General features: G+C 44.0%; 1 protein-coding gene across 1 annotated transcript; it reads left to right on the top strand.

Moving 5' to 3' along the window:
- The first annotated feature begins 7,046 nt into the window (after window positions 1-7,046).
- Window positions 7,047-11,660, top strand: LOC123060771 (U11/U12 small nuclear ribonucleoprotein 59 kDa protein). Its single transcript, XM_044483605.1, has 9 exons — window positions 7,047-7,369; window positions 7,455-7,706; window positions 7,795-8,170; window positions 8,286-8,369; window positions 8,484-8,549; window positions 8,997-9,069; window positions 9,522-9,907; window positions 10,498-10,538; window positions 11,162-11,660. The coding sequence occupies exons 2-9, from the start codon at window positions 7,480-7,482 to the stop codon at window positions 11,238-11,240; spliced, it is 1,332 nt and encodes a 443-aa protein (XP_044339540.1). The 5' UTR covers window positions 7,047-7,369; window positions 7,455-7,479; the 3' UTR covers window positions 11,241-11,660.
- The last annotated feature ends 1,447 nt before the right edge of the window (window positions 11,661-13,107 follow it).

Raw genomic sequence — 13,107 nt, 5'->3', positions numbered from 1 at the left:
CAGGGTAAAACTAAACCAGCAACACCGCCCGAATGTGCCGACAAATCCCGATATGAGCTGCACATATCTCGTTCTCAGGGCACACTCAGATGAGCCAGATGTCGGGTAGGCCAGCCCAGAGTTGCCCCTGGTAGCCCCGGACATCGCTCAGTTGGACCAACACTCAGAGGAGCACTGGCCCGGGGGGGTAAAATAATGATGACCCTCAGGAGCGCGACTCCCAAGGGAAAAGAAAAGGCTAGGTGGAAAATGGTAAAACCAAAGTTGGGCATTGCTGGAAGAGCTTTACTTAAGGCGAACTGTCAAGGGGTTCCCATTATTACCCAACCGCGTAAGGAACGCAAAATCCGGGAACATAACACCGATATGACGGAAACTAGGGCGGCAAGAGTGGAACAAAACACCAGGCATAAGGCCGAGCCTTCCACCCTTTACCAAGTATATAGATGCATTAATTAAATAAGATATATTGTGATATCCCAACAAGGAACGGCCTCCAATCTTCGCCTGCAACTAGCAATGCTATAAGAGGGGCTGAGCAAAGCGGTAACATAGCCAATCAACGGTTTGCTAGGACATGGTGGGTTAGAGGTTTGACATGGCAATTTGGGAGGCTTGAAAGCAAGTGGTAGGCATCGTAGCATTGACATAGCAAAAGAGCGAGCAAACTAGCATAGCAAAGATAGTAGTGATTTCGAGGGTATGATCATCTTGCCTGAAATCCCGCAAGGAAGAAGAACGAGTCCATGAAGAAGACAAACGGACGTAGATGAACGGTTCCTCACAAACACGACGTTAACGGAACCAACCCGAAGAAGCAACACCGGAAAGAAGCAAACAACATAGTAAACAACCACCACATAAACATGGCATGATGCGCAAACAAGTATGATGCATGTCCGGTTTAATGAGGCATGGCATGGCAAAGTTCACAAACAATCCTACAAATTAAGTGGAGCTCCATATGCAACAAGTTGCATATTGACGGAACACCACATGAATTATTTAGTTCTCTCTCGTTTAGGTACTCAACAATATTAAATATTTTTAGCATGGCAAGAGAGTGAAGCAAAGTAAAACTACCTATCTAGTCAAGTTTAAATGAGGCCGGAAGCAACGAACAACAAATCCGGAAACTCCTCATGTGCATATATTAGGTTCGGTACTGTTCTGCCCTAAACATTATTTTAGAGTTGTTAAACATGCAAGATGATGCCACCATGTTAAACTAGGCAAAATTCCACCCCAATTACATATAAAGTTTATTAAATTCGGAGTTACGGTTATTTAGTTATGAATTAAAGCATTTTAACATGGCATAGGAGCAAATTTAATCAAACAACATCTTAAACATTTTAAACATGGATGGAAATGACATATTATGAAACTAGAAAAAATTCTAAGCATTTTTCATATTAAGTTTATTTTAATATGATGCATCGTTTGTGAGTTACAATATGCATGAACTGCAAGGGTTTTTCTGTAAAACTGCAATTCTCTGGATAATTTCTAAAATCACTGGACAGCAAAAAAACATAGCGGGCTGGATCTGGCTGGCCCAACCGAAACAGGCGTTGGGGAAGGCTGCTCAGCCATGGGCTTCGGCCCAGTTCGCAGAGAGGCTGGCAGGCCGGGCGAGGGGAGAGTGCAGGCCGCGGGAGGAAGGTGGGCCGGTTCCGCCAACGGGGCCCATGATGGGAGGGACTCATCCCCGACCTCCTGATGAGGACGAGGCAGGACGATGCCGATGAGCTTCGACTGCGGGCGGCGGCTGTGGAAGCCAGATCCAGCCGAGGACTTGCCGGATCCGGAAGGAGGCGAGGCGAGAGCATCCGTTTCCGGCGACTGTGAGGCCGGGCATCGACGGAGGAGGGGCGCTGGATCTGGGACGGAAGGAGACACCGACGAGGTTCCTGCAACGAGGCCTTGGCGCAGCACCTCCTGAGGGATGCGGGAGCAGGGGACGGCGGGGCGGCGACAGATGGCGGTGCAGGGGTCGTAGATGCGGGAGGATGCAGGGGACGGCGCTAGCGGACTCCGGCGCGGACGACGGCCACCAGCGGCGCTCGGGAAGATCTTGGGCGCTCGGGACGGGCCCCTGGCTCGGGCGCTCGCGGGCGCCTACGGGCGACGGCGGTGGGCGGCTTGGGCCCTGGCGGGCCCACGATGGGTCTCGAGGCCCGCGGCGAAGTGGGGGGGTAGGCGCGACGTGGCCTCGCCTGGTTGGGCGGGGCGGTGATGCTGCCCACTGGGGTGGCGCCACATGGCGACGGCGAGTTGGCGGCGCTGGAGGAGGCCAAGTGGCGGCGGCGGAGCGGATCTGGCGGCGTCGGGTGGCGGGTGGAGGCTGGGGCTGCGCGGAAAATGAGGAGGAGGGTGGAAGAAGGCCAAAAATGGCAAGGGGGGGCTGCTATATATAGCAGGAGGAGCTAGGGTTGGGGGTTTTAGTCCGTTTCGGAGCCGTTCGATCTCGATCGGACGAACCGGAGCGGAGGGGGTTAGATAGGTGGGCTAGATGGACTGTGCTAGAGAGAGATGGGCTGAGAAGAGAGGAGAGCGAGGCCCGGCAACAGTTTTCGGAGACCGAAAACGTCCGATGTTAGACCGACTATATTGCCGCTATAGTTTAATGGTTGGGCTATCAAACGAACTCCGAATCCGATGAAACTTGGCAGGCGGTCTACCTACAACATAACAACACCACATGCCAACTTTCAACCCATTCCGAGAACATTTTTCGGCCACTTATAAAATAATATTTCGGACGTGCCGCGGGCGCGTGCAAGTGTGTCTGCGCTCAGAACGGACAACGGAAGGAACTGGGAAACCCGGACGGATGCAAGTTTTAAAACATGATGATGCAATGCGGATGATGACATGACATGAAATGCATGACATGCAAGCAAAGACAAGGCAACAACAGCGAATAACTGGAGGACACCTGGCACATCGGTCTCGAGGCGTTACAACACTCCACCACTACGAGAGGATCTCGTCCCGAGATCTAGAATGGCACCGGAGGGAAAAACGGAAGAGAAAGACAAGTGGGGTAAAACTAAGTTGCTTCTTTGACAAACGAGTGAAACCAAAGAACCTTGAGAGGTTGAACAAATTGAAAGGAATAATGCAACAAAGAAGAACAAAGTTGAAAACACTCCGGTAGGGAAGGGGAACAAGGAAGAACAAATTCGGACAGCACTCCGGTAGAAAGAGATATGAAACTTGATAAGACGAAAAGAACTTGAACAGAAGGGCACAACACTCCGGTTAAATGGATAAACCAAGGAAAGAACACGGTCCTGACCAAACAAGAAGATGGGTGAAAAGAACAACACCACAATGCCTCCGGAACGAAAGAATAGAAATATAGATAATTGAAATAAAAGAATGGAGAAGAAAATGCCAACTTCTGCCACAAAAGAGCTTGAAAAGGCATCCCCAGGAGAAAAGTCGAACGGAGTTGTTGCACCAACAACGAAAAGAGTAAGCTTGTAGTGGGCTTATGAAGAACATCTCAAAACTACGAGGTGAAATTCTGCCACTAACGAAAACGATAAATTGGATTGATACGAACAAGGAGACGAGAAGATTCTTTCACCGGGAGGATTAATGAAGAACTTGGAGCATTTATAAGCACCATAGATAGTAACAATCCTTAGGGAAGGCTTTAGGTGAAATATAACCCAAGATAACTCCAATGACGAGATTGATGGATTTAAGATATCTCAATCTTGACAACATGTGAATCATGAACCACATAGGGAAATCATCAAGAATGACATAATACCACCTCCAATGATACGGTAGAAGGAATTGCACTTCGGAATGCAAGATGAAGAATGCTTGAGCTCCTTAAAAAAAGAACCTCAATGAACACTTCGAGAAGGAATATAAATCCTTGATGAACCATCATGTAGAACCTCCATGAAGAATTTTGGTAACAAAAAGGATGATCACACGAGAGGAAAGAGAAGTTGATAATATAAGGTGAAGCCTTGGAATGATTAAATGGAGCTTCGTGATGAAATAGTTGAAAAAGGTTGGAACTCCGGGAAAAGAGAAGATGAACATTTGAGATCAAGAATTTGATGAGCCTCCGGAATAGGGAATTAATCATTTGGATGAAACAAGAATAAGAATTACATTATGTGTATCCTTCACCAATTAAATGTCGCATGACACCCCTGACATTGACCTATTTAAGCATGGCATTGCATTAATATTAAGATGGGAATATCATCCAAGCCTTGGCCAGGTCTCAACTTGACCGCGGACAAAAAGGTGGACCAAGCTTTTGGGAGCCTGGTTAAATGGAAGGTTGGATCGGGAGACAAAACCTTGTTTTGGAAAGATCGACGACTACAGGGTGCAACCATCATAGATATCGCCCCTTTGGTTGTGGCGACGGTTCGTACGGAAGTTGCCAATAGGAGACTGGTACGAGATGCTATCTGCATGCATGCATGCATGGATGAACAACATAGTGGGTAACCTATGCACAAAGGATTTAACCCAGTTCATCGGACTTTGGGAGATCATCACGGAGGTTCAGTTGGATGATCAGATAGAAGACCGCCCCATTTGGACTTGGAACATGTTAGGTATCTACACAACATCATCAGCCTACCAGATGCTATGTGAGGGAGGAGTTAGATTCCACTCTTTTGGGGCCATCTGGAAATGCTAGGCACCACTTGCATGTAAGATATTCATGTGGCTTGCAGTGCAATACCGACTGTGGACGTCGGATAGAAGGACTAGACATGGTTTGCAAGACCAAACGTCAAAATGCTACTTATGTGACCAGGAGGAGGACACAGTTGACCACATTTTGCAGCAATGTGTGTTTTTGTGGCAAGTGTGGTACCGTTTGCATTGATAGGATGGGTATGAGGATGGAGCTGTGCCCAACAAATGACTCACGGTTGGTGCAATGATGGACGGAAGCTAGGAAACGAATACATAAGCAAACTCGAAAAGGATTTGACACATTCGTGATGCTAATCTGTTGGACACTATGGAAGCAGAGGAGCGCGAGGATATTTGGATCGGGCCAGATCAAGAATGAGTGGGATACGGTGGACATGATCTTCGACGATTTGAGGATTTAGGCCACGGCAGGGGCGTTTGGAGGACAACTAGTATTTGAGTAATCGAGTAGAGTGAGGGAGTGGGGTGGAGGCTTGGTTAAGGTCGACTTGTGACTCCTAACCAGCGCAATTGTAATCTCTTGTACATGTTTTCTCCCTTGTACTATAAAGCTAAGGTACGTTATTGGCGTACCCTCAAAAAATGAAAAGAAAATGGACGCTTGAGATTGTTGCCTGCCAGGCGAGTTGGCTAACGAAGCAGGCTAGTCCCTCATAGGCCCAATTTGCCAGCGTACCCCGCACATGTCGGGTTTGTTTTTTTAGATGCGCACAGTCCTTTGCTCAAAAAAAAAAGAAAAAAGAGGCGCACGGTCCGGAAGTCGGAATTTCCTATTTGCTGCTCGTTGCGGCAAGTTGCCGGAGAAACGCACAGGTGAGCGGCCGATCGACGCGACTGGGCCGGGCCATTTGAGTAGATCGCATTCGCACTACCCCTCCGGTTGGGAACCTTCTAGAAGGTTCCCTGAACCGTTTTTTTTCTTTTTCTCCGGTTTTTTGTTTCTTTTTTTCTTTTTATTTGTGGTCGGGTTTTTTAAATTTTTTTCATAAATGTTCAATATTCTAAAAAAGTTCAAATTTTGTAAAATGTTTCTGTTTTCAAATTTTGTTCTTAAATCTAAAATGTTCCTGTTTTGTGGTTTCAAAATTTTGTTCACAATTTCAAAAAATGTAATCATTTTCAAAATTTGTTCACAAATTCAAAAAAAATTCAGGGAGTTTCAAATAATGTTCGGGCTTACAAAATTTGTTCGGCATTTCAAACATGTTCCTGCTTTTTTTTAAATTGTTCACAAATTCAAAATTCTTTGTGGTTTCTAATTTTTGTTCGTCTTTTGAAAAATGTTTGAAATTTTAAATTTTGTTCGTCTTTTTAGAAATGTTTGGAGGTTCAAATATTGTTCGTTTCTTTTACAAAAAATGTTTCAAAATCTAAAACTAATAGAATTTTATAATTGTAAAAATGTTTGCATGTTATTTTTTTTCACAAATTCAGAAAATGTTCACGATTTTCAAAAAATGTCCCTATATTGAAAATTTGTACACAAATTTCAGAAATGTTCATGTTCTTGAAATTTTGTTTGCAAATTCAAAAACTGTTTGGGAATATGAAAAAATGTTCACCTTTTTTTATTTTTGTTCACAAATTCAAAAAAATTGTTCAGGAATTTCAGAAAACGTGCAAGCTTTTCCGAATTGTTCTCATTTCCAAAAAAAACCAGGATTTTCCATTCGTCCTCATTTTATAAATTTTGTTATGAATCTAGGATGTTGTCCCTGTTTTCAAAATTTGTTCACCAATTCAAAAAATGTTCATGTTTTCAAATCATGTTCTGGAATTTTAAAAAATGTTCACGTTTTCAAAAATGTATTGATAATTTTAAAAATGTTCTTGTTTTAAACAAATTGTATATAATTTCAAACTAAATTCCACTTTTCGAGTTTTGTTTACAAATTCCAAAAATGTTCACATTTACGAAAAAATGTTCAGGAAGTTGAAAATTTCTTCATAGCTTCAAAAGATGATGGGAATTTTTAAATTCGTTCGTGTGTGTTAAAAAATATTCCTAACTTAATTAAAGTGTTCTAAATTTGAAACATTGTTTGCAAGGTTTTAAGTAATGTTCCGTTTACGCAACTAAATATAGTACTTTATGGCTCACTCTGCTAGTTTCGTCGACAATGTTCAATAGGTGGACTGGTTAGCTGGACTAATTCGCTATCAGCAGGTGTCTAGTTCGAATCCGAGCTTGCTCGATTCGTTGTTTTTACGATTTTTTTTGCCGGACAGCTAGGTTTTTTCAACTCAAAATAGGCCGGGCCAGTCGGGCGCGCCCTGTGCGAAGGGAGGTCTGTTTGCCGCATAATGCGGTGAATAGGAGCTCCCCCGGAAGTCGGGGCTGTCTGAAGATCTTCTCAAAAAAAAAAAAAGTCTATGATCTGAAGAAAAAAGCCCAGCCACGCTCCTCCCCTCTCCGCCGGAGCCGCCGCCTTGCCTTGCCTCGCCCCGCCGGACTCGATCTCTTCCTCCCTTTCCCTTCACCACGTGTCCACGCCCCTAGTGCATTCTCCGGAGTTCAGCCTACTGTCTCCACTTAATTTCACGCGAGGTGACGGAGTCGGGGCGCCAACAAGACCTAGGAGCGACCCGCCGCCGGCGACAAGTCCGAATACCTTCTGCGACTGATCCGCAGACGGCGAAGACGACATCCATCTCTCAGGTAACTCCCCATGCGCCTCTGACCCGCAGTCGCTCGCGGCGGCCCCTCCGCTCCATGGATTTGACGAGCTTTTCCTTGTCTGCAGGGCTACCCCGCCGCAGCAGGACGTCATGTTCCCACAGCCGAATGCCTTTGGACCACTGCGGCCTCCTCAGCCTCCGCCATGGCAGTGGCAGTGGCAGCAGCAGCAGCAGCACCACCACCACCACCCGCACCAGCAGCTCCCTTTCCAGCCTGAGGCGGCGGCACTGGCGGCGGCCAGTTCCTTTTGGCAGCGTGACAATGTGCGGGAGCATTTGAAGAAGCTGCAAGAGACCGTCGCGATTTCAAGCGCTCTGTGAGTTCCCTAAATTCCCAAAGGTAGTTATGACCGTGTATCCAGTCTCTGTGCCATTTGTCCTGAAATAAAGGATTTGGATTGGCAGGATAAACGAGCTAGAGGAGATTGCACTTGTGAGGAATTCATCGGATGCTAGTGCACAAGAACCAGATTCGTCTGCAGTAGCATCGTCTTCAGGGTCTGGCGTCTCTTCTCCAGGCAGGCCTTGCCATTTTTCAGAGCTTGCAAGTGAAATCAAGATTAGCCAAGACACTCATGAATCTCTGGCGACAGATGCGGCCAATTATCTCTGTTCTCAACTTCAGCACCTCCTGGCACCTATTTCTTCCGCTATTAACCAAGACGGTCCCTGGGCAGAAAAATCGGCAATGGTTTCGTTAGCTCAGAAGCTGCAGAAGTCCAAGAGAAATAAGCGATGGAGGAAGAGGAAGAGAAAGCATGTAGCAGAGCTTTTCCAGAAGGTGGAACTCAATTCACTTGTTTCTGTGTTCATATCTTTGTGAAAATGTTCAGTTAGCATCAAAATGGCCACATATCCAATAAATGCATGGCTTCCCTTCTCTTGATATTGTGCAGGAAAGTGCAGAATTTGACAGAGTTGATCAGGAAGCTGATGAATGGAGGGCTAGGCAAATAGCTAATGACATTGCAAAACGCAAGGTGCTGTCTCATTTATTGAAACTGCCATTTCACTCATAGGATTTATCTGTAGTAACTAGTAGGAAAACACAGCTGTTCCACAATAACAAGCTCATTGTTGTATGTACAAACCAGGTGGAAAGCATGAAGCAGATTGCCAAGAAGAAAGCAAATGAGGAAAGAAAACGTCTAGAATCTGAGGTAAGTATGTACAGAACTCTAAATCCTTGTCTTTTATTGTTTTTCTGCAAGAAGATCTGTGCATACAATTGAATTTAGATATAATCTAATAGCATGTTAATACTTTCTGAGTTTTGGATAGGTTTAGCTGCGAGCCTTAAGTTATACAATTGTTATTTTCCGATCTTTCTCTTGATGCCTTATGTTTTTGTTGAATTTCTTTAAGATGTTATCTTGAAGATTTGTTGAAGTTGCCAATTAGTTGTCTTCGGTGGAGTGCATCCCAACTTCTGTGATTGATTCCATGTACCTTGCTTGATTGCTTTCTTTCAGATTTTTGTGCTAGCAGTTTACAAATTCTTGAGTTGTTTGTGTAGATTATAAGCTCTTAATATTTTTTAAGCATCAGTGCAATATTACCTTATTCCAACTAACTATTTTCTGAAAAAAAAAATCTGCCGTTCACAGCTCGAGCTTGCACTAATGGTCGAGAAACTACAGGAGCTCCGCTCTGTAAGGGTTGAAAAACTGAAGAAACAAGGCAAGATATCTCCATTTAGCCACTCCCGCTCTCCTTCTTCCGTAATCAGCCACATGACCCATATCCCGTATGCTTGAAGGACATCTCGAAATCAGTCATTAGTTGGACCATTCTTTTCTGTAGTAAATGAATTCTATAACCACCCGAATCCCTCGCATAGCGTAATGGGCAGTGGTTTATAAGATTGCTGTAACCAAACCCTTGATTTTCTCAAATGGAATCACAGTGTAAATTGACAATCCCTAAATGGACTTATATTAAAATGGAGGAAGCACTGTCACATTGTTCTCTGAACTATCTCAGACATAATTTTTGAATTCTGTACGCAGTTGTAGGCAACACTTTTACTTATAAAAGTTGTCCAGGTGTGATGATATGATTAGCCTTCTTTATTCTGGCTATTGCAACCCATGCATGCCTGATAATTAACACTGACGACAATTATATTTCAGGTCATTTTCTGCCAGAAGAGGATGATAAATATCTTGAGCGTGTCAAGGCTGCAGTTGAGGAAGAGGAGCGCCAAGCTGCAACTGCTGCCCGAACTGATGCTGCGAAGGATGCTATTCTCACCGCTGAGGAATCAAGGAAGGCTGCCCATAATACAACTGCTCAAGAAGATGGCCTTGGACAACCTAAAAGTGGGTCGGCGCCAGAGCAGAACCAAGGAGATGCAAGCATAAGTGAGAGAAGTGATCATGCAAGTCAAAAGACAGAACATGATGATCAAAAGGTCGAGATAAAAGGTCCTGTGCATTCCGAATCTCTGACCAATCTGCCTTTTGAGTTCTACCACTATTATCATGGAAGTAGCTATGACCTGGGGACACTCATTGAGGTAATTTATTCCAAACTCTCAACTTCATGCAAGTGTCACGGGTTTGTAGGACGGTGTTAATGAACTACCTGACTAGGCTTAACAATCTTTGATATGGTCTGTTGGGTTTTACTGGATGTCATCATTGGGATGTTATGGAGCTACCAGATAACCATTGCTTCAAGCACTAGTGAGAGCTATGTGAAAGGAAAGTAGGAGATTCTGTTGAAGTTTTATTGATTTCATATTTTATTTCTTTGAGTAGGAAAAAAGAATAAAAGTAACGTGCCCTACCTGTTAGTAAAGTAAGGCCTTCCAGAGCCTATCTAACACAGACATACACGCGGATGAGGACACAGAAATAAATGGACGTCGATCCGGTACTGAAATTGCATAGCAAAAAATGCAATATGTTCATACTTGATGAAACGCACATCACCCAATTCATGATTTAAGAACAAGAGAACGAGATATTGACTTTTTTTACACTTGTAACTACATTCTCACATTTCTTTTTTGATCTCATGACTTACCCTCACTTTTAACGAAATCTCATACTAGTTCAGGCTACTCAATACAGTATCTTATATGTATTTCACCTCCGATTGTAGGTACGCAGAATGTGGGATTCTTTTATCAGACCTGGAGGAAGGTGAGGCTTTTACTTGTCAATTCATGCTGCTTTATCTTGTCTCGTGATAATAACAGCACTAAACCATGCTAGTTATTTCACAAGCATCCTTCTCCAATGCAAATTCACCGTATAAATATGATTTGCTGATTCTTTAAAGGTTTTGTTTTATAAGCTGGAAAATAGACTCATGAGAAACCATCATGTAATGGTGTGTTCAAATCGTCTGACTTTAGGTCCACTATGATAAACTAGCATCATTGGTGAGCAACAAAGCTGGATTTATAGTTCGTAAAATATAGGCTGATATCTTAATGGTGCGTTAAGGTTGCAAATGGCTTGTGGATCTTTCTATATAGCTTTCATCTAGTTTTATTTATGGTATGGCTGTAATACCAGACCGTGTCATTGAACCAGCTAATATTTGTAAATTATGATAACCTTCATTCATTGCAGTTCTGTAAGAACAGAATTTCACATATCCATTTTAGTCTAAATCACAACCATAATAGTTAGTTACTGGAGTGGACAGAGATCTCTGATGTGCCGTGTTGAACAAAAGTTACATGTATTTTTATTCTTCTAAATGCATTTTTTTTGCGGGAATTCTTCTAAATGCATTGACTGTCTGCACCTGCATGCAGCCGTATACCTGGCCACTGGGTTCAGCCACCCCCTCCAGCTAATGATGTATGGGCATCATATTTGGTGCAGCCCAAGTAAGTGCTATTGGGTTCTGACAATGGTTCTTCTGCCCATCCATTAGAAGCTTTGAAGGTACTTGGGTTACTTCAATTTCTTTATGTCAACTAGTGATGTGAAAAGATTATACCGGATACAGTGATTACATTGTCAGACAAAAATTATCTCAGTGATTGCTCATTGCTGGTCTGTAGACCTTCTTTGATGAATGCTCGATTGTCCTGTGGCTTTGGCATGGACTATCGAGTTTAAGTTGCTGTCAACTGTGAAGTTCTTTTGACACTTGATATCCTTAAGATCTGTACCCACCTTGTCAGTTTCTCTGGGGATTTGTAATTTCGAGTCCACCAGGTGCTCCATCTGTGTTGTCTGTACTTGATGCATGAAAAGTGGAGTTTTGGATTGGGGAAAGAGCTGTATCTCTTAAATGATTATTTGCTATCTTGGGTCTCGCAGTTGGATTTCAGCATGTTGCTTTGTGAGATATTCGCCACAAGATCTGCCATCAGATTTCCTAGCAAATACTCCCTCCGTTCCAAAATAGATGACCCACAAAGTTAGTACAAAGTTGAGTCATCTATTTTGGGACGGAGGGAGTAAATGGGAATGCTCATCTGCAGTTATGCACTATTGTGGAATTTTGCTTGAAAATGGTTAGCGAGAGAAAACCTTGGCCCTGGTTTGCGTTTGTTTGCCGCTCTTTCCCGGTGGTGGCAACCCCCTGGCTGCTGAAACTGATGAGGCTGTCCATTTCTTCAGATTACATTTTTTTTAACTATATATGTCCTTAATTCAGCTCATTTTTTTTAAATGGAGGCACGAGCTTTGCCCCATCTCATTGATTAGGAAAGAATTTGGAAATAGTTACAAGAGAACAAACTCTCGTGTCCGAAAGTTTCTACTCTCGTGGCATGATCAAAGTTTGTCTTTTGAGGATCTGGCATGATCAAACTTAAATGCTTTGCCCCAGCAAAAACCCACAAGGCTGATTCATCTTTGATTTAACGCTCAACTACTCTAGGCATAGAAGATACATTCCTGAAGAACTGTCCATTCAGTTCATTCCAAAGCTCCCACGAAGCAAGCAAGAGAAATGTGTGAGCAAGACCAAGGAGCTCCGCCACTCCAACACTCGATTGAAGTTTTGCCAATGGTTTATTTCAGTGTCAATAAGACGTAGCCACGCTTTGATGTCCTTCCAAACGCGCCTAGAAAATCTGCACTTGAGTAGAAGATGCACGGCAGTCTCCAGCTCTTTCTTGCAGAATTGACTTGAGCCACCTTTCGGCCATCCCCTCCTTTGCCATTGGCAACCATCGTAAAATTAACCATGCAAAGAATCTTTGCTTAGGTGGCGTCCATGTGCTTCAAACCGCCTTTGAAGGAAAACGTTTCACAACGGAGCGGTTCGGCCGGTTGCATCTGCGTGAAAGCATCCAGCGACTCAGTTTGACGTCAAGACCGATGCGCCAGGTGTCTTCCAGTTATTCGTTATTGTTGTCTTGTCATTCGCTTGTGTGTTGTATCTTGTCATGTCATCATCCGCATTGCATCTGCATGTTTTCAAAACTTGCATCTGTCCGGGTTTCTCCCAGTTCTTTCCGTTGTCCATTCTGAGCCCAGACACACTCGCACGCGTCCGTGACATGTCCGAAATATTATTTTATAAGTGATCGGCAAATGTTTTCGGAATGGGATGAAAGTTGGTGTGCGGTGTTGTTTTGTTGCCAGTAGACCGCTTGCCAAGTTTCATCGCATTCGGAGTCCGTTTGACGTCCCAACGGATAACTATAGCGGCATTATAGTCGGTCAAATCGTCGGACATTTTCGGTCTCCGAAGACTACTGTCGGGCCTCTCCCTCTCTTCTCTCCCCTCAGCCCGAGGTCT

The sequence above is a fragment of the Triticum aestivum genome, chromosome 3A (genome assembly GCF_018294505.1).
Source record: "Triticum aestivum cultivar Chinese Spring chromosome 3A, IWGSC CS RefSeq v2.1, whole genome shotgun sequence".
Classification (NCBI taxonomy): domain Eukaryota; kingdom Viridiplantae; phylum Streptophyta; class Magnoliopsida; order Poales; family Poaceae; genus Triticum; species Triticum aestivum.
Note: the sequence above shows the minus strand (reverse complement) of the source record. Positions and strands in the feature narration are given on the sequence as shown.

Coding starts and splice junctions, on each gene's coding strand:
- LOC123060771 (XM_044483605.1), top strand. CDS start 7,480: ATGTTCCCACAGCCGAATGCCTTTGGACCACTGCGGCCTCCTCAGCCT. Junction 9,070..9,521: donor TGAAAAACTGAAGAAACAAG/GCAAGATATCTC, acceptor ATTATATTTCAG/GTCATTTTCTGCCAGAAGAG. Junction 9,908..10,497: donor ACCTGGGGACACTCATTGAG/GTAATTTATTCC, acceptor CTCCGATTGTAG/GTACGCAGAATGTGGGATTC.